Genomic DNA, 18,047 nt, shown 5'->3' with positions numbered 1-18,047 from the left:
TAGCTCTTTTGTCAATACACCCAATGGATTGTGGCCTGTATACATGGACATCAATACAGCTTGACAAAGCACGGAAAGCACTTTTGGAAAAGTTACGCTAGCTACCAGCTAGCTACTATTGGCGAATGGATTGTGGCCGCCTGGACGAACGTATAAAACTCAGCGTTTTCGATGACTCATTTGGACAATTGTTCAATTCAGACACAGAAAATGAGTACTTTGATGGATTTGTGGGTGATGATGACTTGAGTACGTTGTAAAATGCTTAAATAAAGTACAACCGAACTCCGTTTTGCTTCTGTTGCCTTTTTAAAAACGTGTTTTTAGCGTGAGGGTGCAGCGTGCAAGAACTATATTTCCCAGCAGTCACTGCGCACCGGAACCCGGAAATAGGCTGCTTCCGGTAGCCAGCGCTATTGCGGTTCGATATTCATATATAATATATATGCGTCTAAAAAAACGGTGCGTCCTTTGTGTGTTTAAAATACAGAAATAGCACTCGTTACTGACACTGCGGCTAAAAATACGATGCGCCATATAGTCGTGAAAATACGGTACCTAAAAATAGTTGCTGACCGATAGTGTAAAATAAATAATAAAAAAACTAACAAACTTCCTCATGGTGACGAATGACAGCATTTTACCAGGCCGACAATTAAGCTTGCTGTTTTTTTTTTCTCCCCCCGCTAACACTCGTTCGCCAAAGTGGATAAATTCATGTTTGGCGTAGCCGCTGCCACTTGACAATCGTTGTCTCTCTCTCTTTCTCGCTCGCTCGCTGTGGCCGCGTCATCACGCTAGCCTTGAAACGCTTTCTAAAAGGTGCTAATAGGCCGGCCTGATGGAACAGCTGCTGCTTCCTTGACCCACTGCCCCAATGTTAGCTCCACCCACTTGCAACTTTCCAGTTAAAACAAAAAAAAATCACATTTGACAAACACAAAAAAAGACCAATAAATCCTTTTGTAGAAGTGGATAATGGTGAGATCTAATATGGAGGTACACTGCTTTTTTAGTCTAACATACCGACTCTAACAATCAATTTGCAATTAAAAAGACCTGGCACTTCTCTTAAAATGTACCGTAATTGGTCTCAAGAGGACCCCCCCCCCCCCCCCAAAGAAAAAAAAACACCATGAAGAGGGGGAAAAAAAAGTCACGCTTGAATATAAGTCGCATTTTTGACGACAACTAAGATGGCATTCTGAAAATTTGGTCCAATTGTAATCCAAAAGATGAATAAATAAACGGACAACGCCTATTTCCGAAAAACAGTGCGGGCACGATTCGATTCGGAGAAAAGAGGAAATAACCAACATTTTAATGTGACATGGATTAGATTCCAAGTAAAATTGTTAAACTACATATCGCCATCTTTGGCCTAATAATAATAATCAAAAACCTCAAGCGTCTGGCCTCATAAACAAAAATTTGTGCCTGATAAATACTGACCAAATATATTTAAACTGGTTTTGTTTTGTTCCTTCTTCTTTTTTTTTAATACAGTGTATCATTTTAAGCAGGCAAGACAACAAATGTAATAATTCCCAAAGAACTGCTAACGATGGAATCATAATAACAATCTTAACATATGTAGTTTGGCTAAACTATTAGCTTCAATTTAGCATTCATTAAAATGCCTCAAAGCAAGGCGTAATCTACCAGAATAAAAAAATAAATAAAAAGATTCATTATTACAATAAATTGAGTTTCCGGCAAAAGAACCATTTTAAAAAAACAAAACAAAACAATAAAGGTATTCATAAATTCATTCATTCATACTCGCACCCTGGTTGATTTTCTGAAGAGATAAATGGCAACTTAACCTTTGTGGTCCAGAAAAAACTAAATAAATAAAAATCACCCCCCTGGACAATTGTCATGAAGCATTTATGTCAACCAAAATTCTAATTTGCACTAGAATTAATTGATCTTTTCTACTTGGAGCTCGATGAAAGCGCCAGAGGAACCAAACCCTAGTGGTCGGTTTCGGAACTGCAAGTGTTTTCAAAGACTTCACTGCCAGCAGTTGGTGAGTTCATGTTTCATTAAAAAAACAAAACAAAAGAAGATCATTGCTAAATAATAGCTGATGGGGAAAATGATAGTTTGATTACCCTGGCACCAAACAGGTATCGGGGCTTTTGTGTCGGTGATGCATCGATAAGAATGTGAAGAGGAAGGTGGTGTGTATTTGAAAATGCCAGTATGAGCATGTTTGTCTGACTCACGGGGGCGTACGAGGCGGTCGCTCCATTTATTGGCGCACCTTAACGGTTTGAGGGACCCCTCCTGCCTAAAACTTTTCCATTCATTCCACCGGCGTTTGCTTTGTCCAACAATCTCCAAAACCTTTTCAAACAGGCGTTCCTTGGCTCTATTTTTACCGTAATTTCCGGACTAGCCTGCGATTGCTATACGTCTTATTTTTTCGGTTTACCCGGCAACTACGGCACAACAGTTACCATATTTTCTCGCATATAAGCCACCTCCACGTATAAGCCGCGACCTTAAAATGGTTGAATTTGACAATTTCTCTCGTATAAACCGCCCCCTGATTCACAATTTTCACCTCTATATTCATGGTTTAATAGGGAGTACAAAAGTGTTACTTTGAAGGGAAAATCTTAAGAAAAACAATCGGATTTAGTCGTTCATGAGCACTGGAGAAAAAAAGGTAACCTACTTTTGGAGCTTTTCATATTCCCTCTCAAAGTCCCGTTCAACCTGGAAATACATTGAGAGAAAAATAAATAAAAACAAATCAATCATTACATTATTAAACAACTTTAAAAGTACAATATGATTCCATTCACATCACATGTCTAATCACAAGTTCTAAGCACCTAAAATTGAATCGGGCTTAAACTCAAGAGCGAGATAACAAAAAAATCAGGAAATGAATTTAATAGAGCCATTTCCTTTGTCTACGTCACATGTGTCAAAGTGGCGGCCTGGGGGCCAAATCTGGCCCGCCGCATCATTTTGTGCGGCCCGGGGAAAGTAAATCATGAGTGCCGACTTTCTGTTTTAGGATCAAATTCAAATGAAGTGTATAGATGTATATTCAATTTCCTGATTTTCCCCATTTTAAATCAATCAGTCATTTTTTAATCCATTTTTTCTGTGTTTTTAGTTCAGAAATCATTTTGTAAAATCTAAAAATATATTTTAAGAAAAGCTAAAATAAACATTGTTTCAGATCTATAAAAAAACTGAATATTCAGGGCTTTTAATCCAGATGTTTTAATCCATTTAAAAATAAAATTCCCGATTTTCCCCCTTTTAAATCAATAATTGTAATTTTTAATCATTTCTTCTGTTTTTGGTTCAAAAATCATTTTGTAAAATCTAGTAAAATAAAAAAAGCTAAAATAAACATTGTTTTAGATCTATAAAAAACTGAATATTCAGGGCTTTTAATCCAGTTCTTTTAATCCATTTATTAAAAAAAATCTAAATATTATATCTAAAATGGTGCGGCCCACGTGAAATCAAGTTGACGTTAACGCGGCCCGCGAACCAACTCGAGTCTGACACCCCTGGTCTACGTCATCGGACGAAGGAAGTTTCGACCAATCGGAGACGTCGTGACCTGCTGACCAGGAGTCGGCAATAAATAATTGGTAGAAAATGATTGCAGTATATCGCAAGAAATATATTTTCAATGGGGCTTCAAAATCGAGATATTGCGACATTAGAAGTCATTTGGCCGCCACAACATCTTAAACTTCTGCCTTTCAAAAGCATCAGGTTCTCAAGTTGTGGGATAATAGAGTTGCCGCTAAAGACAACAAATTATTATTCAATTTAGGCCCATAGATGTAAAGACGGTCAAACTACCATATTATTTACAATGGGGAAGACAAAAGAGAACTTTTGTTCTGGCAACGTACGGTTTTGGAGACGATCTGCTTCTTGGGCTGCCCGATCTTGAAGGGGATCCTGAAAAGACAAACATTGTCAGTCAGACAAGTTGGGGGTGCTTAAGGCTTAAAGGAAAAGGTGAAGACAATTTGAGAACAATCGGAAGCTGTTAATTCCCAATTCGCGCTTACAGTGGGATTTACAACTTCCTTTACTCGCAGAAGCGGGATTCTTAGACAAGTCCTTATTTGTCCAATTCAATCACAGACTGGGAAATGAAAATATGTTTTAGAAAACTGTTTTCTTCAAAAGGACAGTAATGGACAGCACGCGCCATTTCATCTTTGCAAAATAAGTGTTCAGTGAGGTCACTCCCCATTATAATTTAACCCATTAACTCAAATATTAGGGACATGCTGGTGCTTTTTTTTCTTCTTTTAACTTCTGACCGGATCCATTTTTTTTCAAGTACAGACGCTCCCCTACTTACGAATATTCGTACAACAGTACAAACCAATGCGTGTTACTTATACAAGCCTTAAACATACAAATGCACTTATATAAACCTTCAATATACTTATATAGGCCTTAAACATAAATTATACTACAAAATATAGCACTGAGCAACTTACAAACAAATTCAACTTATGAACAATCGCTCGGAACCTAACTCGTTCGTAAGTAGGGGAGCGTCTGTAATGCCAATGGATCGTGTTTTAAGTATTTTGTTAAATAGCCACAAAGCAACACAACAATCAAGATACCATACCTGTCAACTTATGCGATTTCTGGCATTTTATACATTCTTTGATCATTGTAAATTGTGTACGCCGTATAACAACTTTTGTACGGGTATTTAGCAATTTTTCATATTTTTTTCTGAGGGGAAAAAAATGAAAAACTCAATTTTTCATATTTTGGGGAGACAGGGTGAATGAAAAAACTGAATTTTTCACATTTTTTCTGGGAAAAAAAAATATGAAAAACTCAATTTTGGGATTTTTTTCTGCTATTAATTATTATTATTTTTTTTTAAGTTTATAAAAATGTGAAAATCCACACTGAAACTTGTAAGTGGAAGCCACTCTTGCTACTAGGACTCAGCACTGAAGAAAAAAAAGTTACAATAGGGGTGACCCGACTTGGCGATTTTTCGATGATAGCGGCCATGTTTGGTCTAAATTAACCGCGATATTGGAGGGATTACTGTAATGAACTCGATGGCAAAAACTTTTCCGCGCCATTAGAAGAAAAGTCAAGGAGGAGCGGTGGTCCCGAGTGAAAACACACGCGCTCTGATCCCCCGTTTCAATAGCCGAACTTGAATAAGTATCAGAGCGCTTTAGCGAGGACGAGAATGCCTTAGCAAAGCGCTAGCTGGCGGCTTGTCGTTGATACGGCGCTAATGGGCTGAAATCTAAGCGATGTGATGGACAGTTGCGTCTGACAGGCAGCAGCTGCGACAAAGAAAGGTGTGTGGTCTAATGAGATGGAAAACAGAGGGTGTGATGATGAGGATGATGATGATGATGACGGAGAACCGGGGAGGAACGCCGAATGGCGGCGCGGGAGCTGCGACTCTCCCCGATCCAGTCAATCAAAAAAAATGAACACGGGACAATTAGCCCAGTACGGAATGGCAACAAAGACAAATTATGACCTTGTTTTTCTTTTTCTTTCTTTTTTTGGCATTGCAGCATCTGGTCAACAAGGAAAATGATTGTTATCAATGTAATTTATATTAACTTGATTGATTAGTCTGTTGCCTTGAAGCCAATTGAGGGACTTTTTAAACTTTGACCTGCTTTAGAAATACTTTTCAAAAAACTGATGTCTTGTGGTTAACCCATTATTTGGGACTATTTTATGGATATATTATATACCGTATTTTCTCGCATATTAGCTGCCTCTGCGTATAAGCTGTACCCTTAAAATGGCCTTAAAATGGTTGAATTTGACAATTTCTGTCGTTTAAGACGCACCCTGATTCACAATTTTCACATACTCCATATTCATGGTTTCAATAAGGAGTACAAATGTTTTACTTTGAAGGGAAAATCAAGATTAAATATCATCGCACGTGGTATTTCTGAAAAACAAAAACTGTATAAATCAATTGCTGGATTCCAATATAGACAATAGACAAATTCATAAAGGAAGTCATGTGAGCAGTACAACCAGGAAGTGCTTCCATAGCGGTCTAGTTTGTCATCCCTAGGTAAGATGGCGGCACCCTGAGCGAGCAATGGTACGTTTTTTATTCTTGAATTTCATTCATAGACTTCAAAATAAATGTTGTTTAGTGTTATCTGTTTATCTTTTCTCTATTTTGAAATAAATGACCGTATTGGCCACACTGTCTTGCGTGATGGCGTTTCGTCTTTGCAGTTTTGTGCATGTCAAGTCTAGTTTGTGCGCAGATAAGCCGTACCCTCCTCCATTCAGTTGTCATTATTTTAGCGACAAATACGGCGCACAAACGGTCGAGCGGAGTTGCCGGAAGGATGAAAACCGCCGGGGTTATCTGGGGTCCTTTAACGCCTGTGCGGCCAGGCGGCGGAAAATGCGCACTCGACATTTTACGTCGCGAGCGGCGCGTCAGCGGCGTCCCCAAGCACGTAGGCGCGAACAAAGGCACGACAGTCTCGCACAGAGCGCCGGTTGAGGATCCGGGGGGCGGGGGGAGCGGGGCCGGATTGTTCCGCCGTTCCACGACCCCCCCGGAGTCAAAGCTGTCACGTCAGAGGGGCGAGTGTGCGGGCCACGCTGGAATGCGGGCCATAAAGAGCCCTTTTCAGGGCTGCGGCACCCCGCTCTTGACCTCGCGCTCGGCCGTGCGTGCGGGCCCCGCCGCGGCTTGCCAGCCATTGACGGTCGACCCCAGCCGATGACGCCACGCCGCGGCACGGCGGTCCTTCCGCTCGCCGCCGACAATGTGGCGAGTGTCAGAAAAAGTCACCGCGCGCGCAGAAACGCGAGGGCGACAACGCGGATCTCGTGGAAGCCGTGTTCGCGAATGGCGAGCGACTTTCCCTGTCGTTTTTTTTCTTGCCTAATTTGATTACAGTAAATCCAATGAACCGACGGGGAAGCCATTAACTCGTCCGTTTCTCGAGGCCCTGACTTTCCGTTACCCAGCCACTTCGCCGGGCGCGTACGGGAAATCTCAAAGCGATGCTATGCCAACCGGGAGAGTCTTATTGGCATTTGGGGTTTGTCAAATTCAACCATTTTAAGGGTACAGCTTATACGCAGAGGCGGCTAATATGCGAGAAAATACGGTATATAATATATCCCTAACCAGATGACCGAGCCACTTCATTTGGCTCCCGTGTAGCCCAATTCTGCATTTGTGCGTGTTTTTTTTCTCCCTAATTGCGGGACGGGTTCCCATACAAAGTCAATAACGCGTGGAAGAACTCTCCGACCGATTTTTGGCAAAGACTAGGAAGCGGCCAATCAAATAGGTTTCCTCATTCACGTCGGTTCAGTTGCCAAACTTTCCTCAAAATCCAGTCGCCAAAAATTACAACCACACAAATGCTCAAAATATTAAGATACAAGAGCAGAAAGTCACTGTGTTTAGAAATATAGCGATGCGTTGAATTTGGCTGCTTAGGCAACATACTTCTCTCTGAATGGTCTTTTAGTTTCTTCTGTTTTCAGTGATTAATGTAATGTGTTAGAATATGGCATGCCGGCCGCAAGCTTCTTTCAAATGACGTCCTCACCCGTTTTAAAAGAGCTCTTAAAAGCATATATTTTATTTAAAGTTATTGTTTACAAACCAATATTTTTGTCATGTCCGGACATTTCTTCATATTCCTATTTTATATGTATTAACTTCCTATTAAACTTTTCCCGAATGTATTTCCCTAAATTATTCTGTAATGTCACCCTAGCTAAATTAGTATAAAATATTTATAGGAAAGAGCACAATATTGAAATCAGATAGAGGCATGAAAACGACTTCTGGTGATGCAATCTTTCTTTGGGTAAGTTAGCAGCTAGCAACTGTTGCACTACTACAGAAAGTTAACAGATAACGGGACACCTTAAAAATCTACTGTCCACTCAACTAATTAGCGTAAGAAAAATAAACTACCCACAACGCCAAAATTACACTTCCAAATACTGATTTATACTAAGAACATGAACCAAAATGAACTTGGATGATCTACGTACGTATACGTGAAATGACCGAGTTAGCTTAGCTCACTTCACAGAAGTAACTTGTTTTCCACACAACTGGCAAAATGTAATAAGGAACCAACGCCGCTTGACACATTAAACCCACATAATAGTTGCAAAAAGAAAGTATCCAATTTATCGGAGAGAATATTAAATGCGTTTCGGTGTTGGACAAATGCTAGCGCTAACTAGCTTGAACTCGTTGATAGCTACCAGGAAATAGCAAAAGTCCGGCTCGGCTAACCAGTCTTTCGCTTCAGGCTTGATCGAATTGGACTAAACTACTGAATCGTTATTGTTTCAAATAAATAAAAGTGACTTACCAGCTCATTTTGGCGTTTATATTTAATCCAGTTTCACAGAGTTAGGGTTTTCCTTCGAGGAAGTCATGCCTTTGGGCCAAACGCCGGGGCAGGAAACCGGAAGTTGGGGGATTAGTCGCTTGAGTCTGCTTAGAGAGAAACATCGCGATTTAAACATTAAACTTTATAAAATGTCCTCTTTGGCTGCCCTCGACGGCACTAGACAAACAAGTTTAACAAATAACGTATTGCTTAAATGCGTACATTTGTTAGGAAGTTATATTATGAAGTTAAAACATTTCATCATTACTTTAATTCTAGATTCAACACAATTAATTGAAGCAAACAAGAGTCTCAACGTTTAAATAGGCTAAAGTTGTTGTTTTTTAAATTTCCTAGAAATAGTCAATATAAAATGTTAACACTAGATTAAATTGTTTTGCTATATTTTTGTGCATAACTGAATAGTTTGTCAATGTTACATGTCAATAAAGTTTCTGGACCTAGATTTTTTTTTACTTAATGAAAAACCAGCATTTTTAACTATAAAAAGAGGAGGACATAAAGAAAAAACAAAACAATTGTCACTTATTTACTTTTGGAGAGCTTCTTTCTCAAGATGATCCAAGGTCATTAAGGTCACGCCATCAAAACAACTCCAAGGCTGGTCTGGAAAAAAGGCCTGAAAACTTCACTCAACACCTAAAAAAATTCTTGTCATTTCTTGGAATTCAGTTCCCCCAAAAATACATCTTTTGTGAAACCAAACACTAGCTATGGAGTATCTTTCTTTATTCAAGTACTGACATAGAAATGACAAAACATTTGCATGACAAGTAAACAAGGATAGAGTAAAATTCATTTCAATATTCAGCTCGTCATAAAAGGACCTTATTGTAAGGTAATAAAAACATGAAAATATTCCAAAGACATCCACGACATTTCAAACAAGACCTCTTGTTTTTTTTATTCCTTTTTTTTCCAATTTAAAAAAAAAGCCCACATGAAAAACAACAACAAAATAAAAAAAAAACGAACGGAACAGTTATGTATCCCAGCGTGCGTCTGAAATGGTCCGTCCGTCCGCTTCGGAACGGTCGCCATTCCGTTCTTTCTTCCCGCACGCACCCGTTGTATTTTCATGCATAATAAAGAAACGAAGAGCGCCCACAGAAATGGGGCGGGCAGGCGGGCGGCGCTTGGGAACATTTCCGTGCACATGCAAACATGAGGATATACTGCCTTGAAAAAGGAAACACAACACAACAAAAAAAATCAAAAACAGTACGTGTGCGAACAAACGCCCTAGATCAGTGTTTCTCAAACTTGACTATACTATTTGTTTACCTCCCCCAGGAAAAAAGCCAGCGAGCCTTTTCTCTCAACTTCAAATGTGGCGAAGGTCAGACATTGATACACGCTAGCAACATGTATTCCGTCTTTCAGTTTTATTTTTTTTTTTTCAGCATATTTTGAGAAACACTGCCCTAGCTAGCCACGAGATCCCTGAAGCCACCCCTGGAGTAGCCCAAACTATCTACACAGCGGCCCAGTGGGACAATTAAAACACAAATATTAGCATACGGCTGCCTTCCGCTCTCGAGCGGACTGAGGTCACTTTTTTTCTTCTTCTTCCATTTGGAGTTTTCATCGCGTATTGTTTTTGATCGGCCAACCCTACGACCCAGTTTGGCACCAAAATGGGCACCCGTGTTGGCCTGTTTCCAACACGGGCGACCCAGGTTGGCACCAAAATGGCCGCCCGCGTTGGCCTGTTTCCAACACGGATGACCAAGTTTGGCACCAAAATGGCCACCCACGTTGCCCTGTTTCCAACACGGGCGACCAGTTTGGCACCAAAATGGCTGCCCGCGTTGGCCCGTTTCCAACACGGGCGACCCAGTTTGGCACCAAAATGGCCGCCCGCGTTGACCCGTTTCCAACACGGATGACCCAGTTTGGCACCAAAATGGCCGCCCACGCTGGCCAGTTTCCAACAAGGGGCGAACTAGTTTGGCACCAAAATGGCCACCCGTGTTGGACCGTTTCCAACACGGGCGACCCAGTTTGTCACCAAAATGGCCGCCCGCGTTGACCCGTTTCCAACACGGATGACCAAGTTTGGCACCAAAATGGCCGCCCACACTGGCCAGTTTCCAACACGGATGACCAAGTTTGACACCAAAATGGCCGCCCGCGTTGGCCCGTTTCCAACACGGGCGACCCAGGTTGGCACCAAAATGGCCGCCCGCATTGGCCCGTTTCCAACACGGACTCACCCAGTTTGGCACCAAAATGGCCGCCCACGCTGGCCAGTTTCCAACGCGGAGCCGAGGAGGAAGACGAGGCGCCTTCCAGCCTCCTTTTTTTTGTAAAAAATATAAATGATATTGTTCTCAGGAAAGGGACTGCTTAATATTCTTTAACAACGACGACGACGACAAAAAAAAATTCTATAGGATTCACACCAGAGGATTATTTTCCCGCGACCGCCAAACTGTGGAGTGAGGGGGCGGGAATGAGGAGAGCGTGAATCCATCTGTTCATTACAACAACACACACACACACACACACACACACAGTAAAAAAAAGAGAAAAAAAATAAAGAATGACAAACACAGTCAAGAGAATGTGACCAATGACATATTGAATATGTGAGGTTGTAATTACATAGCTTCATTTAGTCATGGAAAAAAAAAACGCATTCCTCAACACAATGCGACGGCGAACGGCGAGTGGCGAGCGGCGAACGGCGAGGAGGCCGCCACCACCATCGCCACCGCACTCGCTATATAATTAAACGCATCCATTCTCACCGAGCAAGTGTCAATTCAAGAACAGTTCATCTCTTTTTTTTTTGGTCAAATATATATACTAGAGGCTATAAAAAGCTATGACATAAGTCCAAAATTGAAAGTCAACTCATTCACTGCCTTTGACGGCCTTAAACATTAAATTGAGAAGTGGAAAGGTTGTTCTGAAATGATCCTTTTTCAGCGCCATTGACGGCAAGGGGAGTCCAATCTGTTCGGACTGGGAGAGGTGGACAAAAAATGATGGCTGCCAACCCTCCCAGTCAAAATGGGTCAATGGCAGTTCTATAAATCAATGACAACAGAACAAGCTAGCAGCAATGTTTGTCAATCTGTTAGCGACCTTTCGCTAAAGTTGAAATGTCTTTTTTTTTAGCCTGTTAAGCGAAAATATCTGATTTATTTTCTATTTGTATTTTAAAAGGGCACCATAAATTAAAAAAATAATAAAAAAAATTGTATATATTAAAAAAAAAAAATATTTTAAAAGGGAACCATAAATAAATAAAAAATCTAATTTTTAAAAAATTAGCATTCATAAATCATAACATTTCAACACCTAATGAATGTGACATCTTTGATTGATTAGAGCAGATAAATTATACTTTTAAATGGCATTTTTGATGTGTCCAACTCAAGCACCCCTTGAAAAAAACAAATCTGCACAATGCCAATTAAAAAAAATCAATGAATGAACTCATTGACAGTTTTGGACAAACCACATCTGTTCTAAAAAAAAATGGACTGTTTCCCATTGAACACCAGTTTTGGCATGAATAAAGATACTTTTTTTTTTCTTTGTGGCAAATTTCATTTAAAAATGAGACTTGCCAATAAACAGGCATTTCATTTCAATTGAAAAGAAATTGACGGCTATCGCTATCAATGACGCTGATAATAGATACTTAAAAATATGGTCTCATCAATGAAACAAACCGACGGGCCAACGTGACACTTTTGGACATGGATATGACACTTAACATGAATAATTTCTGGACGACGTCATCCCATCAGAGAGCCACACTGACTGACTATATTGCTTTGTGCTTTACTGCATGGCACCAACAGGAACTGCTACATGACGACCTTTCTTCCGGGAAATCTCACCAGCCATCGGACGCCATTTACACAAACTAAAAAATATATTAAAAAAAACACTTTTAAAGCAAGCCGTTCTCTTTTTTTGCTTTCGATCCTCCGGCCAGAAGAGTGCGAGCCGCGTTCTCTGTCCGTTCCGTCCCTCCACTCCCCCCCAAAATATCTCGGGCAGGCAAACTTGTCGTTTCTTGTTAAGAGAATGACATCACCCGTCAGATTTTTTTACGAGGAAGACTCCTCCTCCGATCGAACGAGAAACCGTCTTGCCATATGAACGTGATCATTTAATAAATCCATATCTGTCCGGTCGGAGATACGTTGACGTCTCGTGGCTTTTTTTTTTAAATCGACACGGGATTCGGAGATTGAGTTTTGGCCTTAATTTGGTCGGGAAAGTCGTGAAAGTCAACTTTTGAGAGGCAGATGATTGTGGAGTGCTTTCAAAAGAAGATGCCGTTTGAGTTTTGGCTTCTTTTTAGCGCAATGGTCACGAAGAAACCAAAATGTTGGCTTTCCGCGGCAGTCCCAGAGAATTTAGCACTTTGGGGATGTCCAAAAAATGCTAGAATGCCTTTTTTAAAGAGAATTTTGATGCTTTTTTTCAGGATTTAGTCCAAAAGTTGTCTTTGAATGAGTGTAGCTCTTTTTATATTTACATATTGTGCGCATTGGAGTGCTTCAAACGGCTTTTTTTGGGGATGGAGGTCGTCCAATTTTTGAGCCGAAATGTGGCTAACGGACACCGAACCGACGCCCCGCCCACTTTGAACGGACGTGACGTCTAGGGAAGCTCATGAGTTTAAACGGACGCCATTTTCCGCGGGCCAATATCGCAAGGTGTTTTTTGACGGCAAGGAAAAATGGCTTGTTTTGTTTTTTTCCTGAAATGGCGCAAAGATATTTCCATTTGGTCAAGTGGAATGGGAGCTAGTTTAGAGCCAACGGGTTTGGCAAAAATCAGGCACGAGAATAAGAACAACAAGGTCGCACGTTTGGCACATTCGTTGGCGAAAACAACATTCTAATATACAAAAAAAAAACAAAAACGAAAGAACACCACCATGTAACAAAAGACCACCGCCGTGAAGTCGTCGGTGACGGTACGCAAACACAACCAATTGCACTTTTTTTTTTTCAACAGCCTTGTAAAACAAACGCCCTGGCCTCGACCTGGGTCTTGACCTCGGTCCCTTAGACCACTCACCCTTCCTTCCTTTCAGTCCGCCGCTTAATCGGTCCTCGGAGCCAAAATGGCGTCCGTCCGGCTCCTCCGTCGGGAAAGGTAGAAAAACGGCGGGAGGCCGAAAGGCGCTCCCGTCGTCGGCGTCCGCGGATTTTCCCCCCCCGGCGGGGTCGGGGGTCGTCACGAAGGCCCGGAGGCGGGCCCCCCGCAGGAACGTGGCGGCGGCGGCGGAGAGGCGCGGGCCCCCGGCGCCCCTCCGTGGTGGCCCTTGTTGTCCGAGGCCTTCTTATCCTTCTGCTTGAGGTGCACCTTGGCGTGCCTCTTGCGCTCGTCGCTGCGGGCGAACTTGCGTCCGCAGAACTCGCAGGAGAAGGGCTTCTCGCCCGTGTGCGTGCGGATGTGCGTGGTCAGGTGGTCGCTACGGCTGAACGAGCGCATGCAGATCCGACACTGGAAGGGCTTGTGGCCCGTGTGGATGCGTAGATGGCGCGTCAGCTCGTCCGAGCGTGAGAAACGCCGGTCGCAGTTCTCCGCCGGGCAGGCGTGCGGACGCTCGTGGACCGGCGTCTTGCTGGGACGGTTGGGGTACTTGCGCGGACGGATGGGTTTCAGCGTCAGCGGGGCGCCGTGCGGGGGCGGGGCCATCGGCCCGCCCACCGGGTGCATCTGCTGCTTGTCCTTGAAGGCGCGGATGGTCTCCAACGGCGTGATGGGCGGCGGGTTGACCCGGATGGGGTCCATGCTCTGGAAGGGCTTGTGCTCCATGGCGCCCACCACCTCGCCCTGGTGGTGGTGGTGATGGTGGAAGAGGTTGTAGTCGGGGATCATGGAGAACAGGCCACCCACGCCCACCCCCACGCCGTCCGCCGAGGCCTTGGACGCCGCCGAGTGGTAGTCGTTGGCCGGGTACGCCACGCCGCCGCCGCCGCCGCCGGCCGGGCTGTGGTGGAAGGACACCTGCTCCTGGTACAGGTCGCCGCCGCAGGCCGAGTAAGACGGGAGCGGGGCGCCGTACGCCTGCTCCATCTCCGAGCCGGGGCCTCCCGCGCCGGGCGCCGCCGAGGACGCCGTTTGGCCGCCGCCGGGAGACACGCCCAGGATGCCGGCGCTGACCAGGCTGATGATGTTGCTGTCGGGGCACCAGCCCGAGCCGCCAGCGCCACCACCGGGCGGGGCGTCGAAGGCGAACTTGCCCAGGTAGGTGACCGTCTGCCCGCCCCGGTTGGACTGGAAACCCGAGCCGTACTGGATCTCGCCGCCGCCGCCGCCTTTCTCGCCGCCCATGCCCATGTCCATGATGTGATCTAGGTTAGAGCGAAACAGAAGGCGGGGAGGGGTGAAAGGTCAAGGGAGAAGACATGGCAAACGGTCGGCATCGGGGAGAGGGGGGCGTTTTTTTTTTTTCTGGAAGGGAGCCGTCCCCGGCGGGAGAGCGGCGTTGACGACTGGCCCGCCGCGATCCCGCAAGCCCTCATAAATGGCACGTCTTTTTTTTTTGTTTTTGGGATCCAGTCATTGTCTCTGTTGGGAGCGCAGCCAAACTCAACATCATCTGACTCGCTTACAAAGGGGGCGGGGGGTCGGGGAACGGGGGTGCTTGCCTCCCGACGCATTCAACGAAACATCTGCATGCCAAAAAAAAATTAAATACGGAGGGGGGGGGGCTTATGGCTTTCACCACATTTGATCCCAAAAATATCACGTCTTTTCCCCTTTAGACAAAAAAATTACATATGCATCCTTACATCTAAATGCCAATTTATAATGACAGAAATTTGGCTAACCATTTAAATGCATACATTTAAAAAGGACTAATGTCGTTTTAGTCATTTTCCCATTTTACCACTGTTACCTCATTTCATTTTTTAAACGGTTATTTTAATAGGAATGGTGTGTGATCAACAAGAATTTATCGGCTGCGAAACGAGACAACACACTCGGCTCTCGTTAATTCTATCTTTTTTTCCTTCTGTAATTGTCTTCTATTTTTAGGACGTATCCAAGACACATCACACGTGTTCAGCATGGGTTCACAGCTTTTTTTAATTGGCGGTCAGGACGGGTGAGATTTTTTAAAAATCGGTGCCCGACTGTGTGTGTGTGTGTGTGTGTGTGTGTGTGTGTGTGCGCGCGCGTGTGTGTTGTGTCTGTTTAGAGCGATTTCAGGTGGGCGTCAATGTGATCATTTTCCACTTTATGCGCATCGCGGAAATGCAGGCAAACGCGCACATTGATTTCCTGCCAATTTGCGCGACGGAATCGGTAGAAATAGTCGGCGATGACAAAAACGGGGCCTCGCGGTTCGAGCGCTAAAAACGGAGGAGCGAAAACGGGCCGACGCAGGCCGACGCGTCGGTCGGTTAGAGAAAAAAACGGAGCGCTTAACCCCGTCAAAAGTTGCCCAAATAGTTCGAAAAGACGACGACCACCCAAATCACAAAAACAAAAACAAATGTGGATTCCAATTTTTTTATTTATCATTTTTTTGGTTTATTAAGGGTTTAAATTGAGGTTGATTTGAACCCCAATCACAAAAAAACAATGTGGAATCCAACATTTTTTTCAAAGGGGCATTTTATCATTTTTTTTTGTTTATTAAGGGTTTAAATTGAGGTTGATGTTAACGAGGGGAGTTATTTGCACCTCGTTTAAATTGGAATTGAAGGATATTTCCCGTTGAAAATGCGAATTTCGAACGAGTAACAAACAAGAAGCGCTTGCTCCACAGGTGCGCCTGCTCGGTGGAATGCTTAGCCGGCGGAGAGCGTCGACAGAGCGGCGTGCGTGCGCTAACAGGTGCCCCCCACCACCACCAGAGACTTCACCCTCTCCAAAAATAGAAAGAAAAGAGAAGAAAAGGACAAAAAAAATGATTCTCACCCGCGTTCATCTGCGAATAGTGGTTCATAGACTCCGTACTGGTGAAAATGTTCATGGAGGTGGGGACGTCCTCTTCTGGGTAAAGGCTGTCGGGGATGCTGTTGATTAAGCTGCTCATGGTCACAGGGAGCTTCTCCGCTACTTTGCCGGTCATAGCATTAAGTAAGAGTCGCTCCAGGGACGGAGAAGGAAAGAAGCGAGGGACCGACCGAGGAACCCAGGAACCAAAAGCAACCAAAAGGAACCAAAAGAAACCAAAAGGAAGGAAAGCTAGCTAGCTAAGTAGCTAGCTGCCGGCTCCCGACTTGAAGTTGTTCACCTCCCGCCCGAATCCTCCTTCCGTCGTGCGTTCGGACTCGGGAGGGAGAAGCGAGTGCCTTTCGTTGGCTTTGCCTCAGCTTCCAGTGTGGGTTGCGAGCGCACGCGCACACGCATACACTCACACACGCACTCACGCACGCCCCCCCAAAAAATATCCAAGAAATGAAATAAATATGCGCGCTTGGCTTGGCTTGGCTTGACTTGGCGGTGTACTATACTTGCTCTATTGGAGCTGGCTCGGGGACTTCAGTGTGGCGGTATCGGCGGCATTAATAGTGGGATGGAACCTTTGCCGTGACGTACATGCCCATATAAGGACACACGTACACACAAGGCAGGGCTCCCCACGCGTCAGGCAGTCCCGTGGAAACTACAAGTGGAAGGAAAAAAGAAAACAAAACACACAAAAAAAGTAATAGGAGATGACTGGGGTGGCATGTAGTAGTGCTTCTTTCAAAAGTAAAGATAAAAAGGTATTTAGTTGACATATTAAAAGCTAAAGCGGTGTGAACACGTACAATCTATGACATAAATATGGAAAGTATTAGGAACAAGAAAATCGTATTAACACAAAAAAGTGTGGTATAGAAGAACAGAATCATTACTGATTGGACTGGGAGAGTGACCAATCCACGTGGATTGGACGTCTATGGGAGTAAAAGAGTTCAAAATAAAGGGTTTGTGAATGCCCCTTTCATAACATTTTGGATATACATATATATTTGCAATACACATTGGAAGTTAGTCAACTCATAATGTTCACTTTTTGGAATAGACGTCTAAATCCACTTGGATTGGACGTCCATCCCCGTCAATGGCGACTCACTCACTTGATAGGCTTGTCAAGAGGCGCTGGCCATGACAGCCCATATAAGGAGGCATCCGGCCACGCCCCCTCCCCCGCGCAGCCCAATATGGACAAAGTTCCGGGTGAAGTGGAAAAGTCATCCGCAGTAGACCAAACGTCTCGTCGCCATTTTTTTTGATTTTTTTTGCTTCGCTTTGCTAACTTGTGGGAAAGGCAACAGGTTTAAAAATAACTCACAACAACTTCTCCTTTCCGTACATTCTTTCAGCCGACTTTCGAAAAAAACACCCGACACGTCAACACGAGAGGGGACGGAGTGGATGTTGACGTTGGCTTTGCAGGGGAAAAATGCTTGCTTGATTTTGGGGGGTTATCGGCAAAAACTAAACATATTTTAACTGTCTTAGTATAGCATTTTTTAAAAATGTCTTACAGCACATGTGTCAAAGTGGCGGCCCGGGGGCCAAATCTGGCCGGCCGCATCATTTTGTGTGGCCCGGGAAAGTCAATCATGAGTGCCGACTTTCTGTTTTAGGATCAAATTCAAATGAAGAGTATAGATGTATATTCCATTTCCTGATTTT

The 18,047-nt window shown here is 43.8% G+C and overlaps 2 protein-coding genes across 4 annotated transcripts in view; both read right to left on the bottom strand.

Moving 5' to 3' along the window:
• Nucleotides 1–8,477, bottom strand: part of bin3 (bridging integrator 3) — a 31,146-nt gene extending 22,669 nt beyond the window's left edge. Inside the window, exons 1-3 of the mRNA XM_077601699.1 lie at nt 8,382–8,477; nt 3,897–3,945; nt 2,687–2,727 (exon numbers count right to left, since the gene is read on the bottom strand). Coding sequence (XP_077457825.1) covers nt 2,687–2,727; nt 3,897–3,945; nt 8,382–8,389 — 98 coding nt within the window. The 5' untranslated portion in view covers nt 8,390–8,477. The remainder of the gene's footprint in view (nt 1–2,686; nt 2,728–3,896; nt 3,946–8,381) is intronic.
• egr3 (early growth response 3) lies at nt 8,428–17,200 on the bottom strand. 3 transcript variants are annotated; one of them, XR_013300431.1, is made up of 3 exons: nt 16,335–17,200; nt 13,476–14,758; nt 8,428–8,506 (listed from the first exon to the last, which is right to left on the bottom strand). XR_013300431.1 is itself a non-coding variant. In XM_077601698.1 (2 exons), exons 1-2 carry the CDS (start codon nt 16,486–16,488, stop codon nt 13,635–13,637), a joined length of 1,278 nt encoding a protein of 425 aa, XP_077457824.1. In that variant the 5' UTR covers nt 16,489–17,200; the 3' UTR covers nt 13,140–13,634. The 3 variants fall into 3 exon arrangements, 1 of the variants encoding a protein (XP_077457824.1); XR_013300430.1 differs by lacking the exon at nt 8,428–8,506 and adding an exon at nt 10,644–12,306; XM_077601698.1 differs by lacking the exon at nt 8,428–8,506 and having other exon boundaries at nt 13,140–14,758.
• Between the last annotated feature and the right edge of the window lie 847 nt (nt 17,201–18,047).

The sequence above is a fragment of the Stigmatopora argus genome, chromosome 5 (genome assembly GCF_051989625.1).
Source record: "Stigmatopora argus isolate UIUO_Sarg chromosome 5, RoL_Sarg_1.0, whole genome shotgun sequence".
NCBI lineage: Eukaryota > Metazoa > Chordata > Actinopteri > Syngnathiformes > Syngnathidae > Stigmatopora > Stigmatopora argus.
This window is presented reverse-complemented; position numbering and strand designations above follow the sequence as displayed.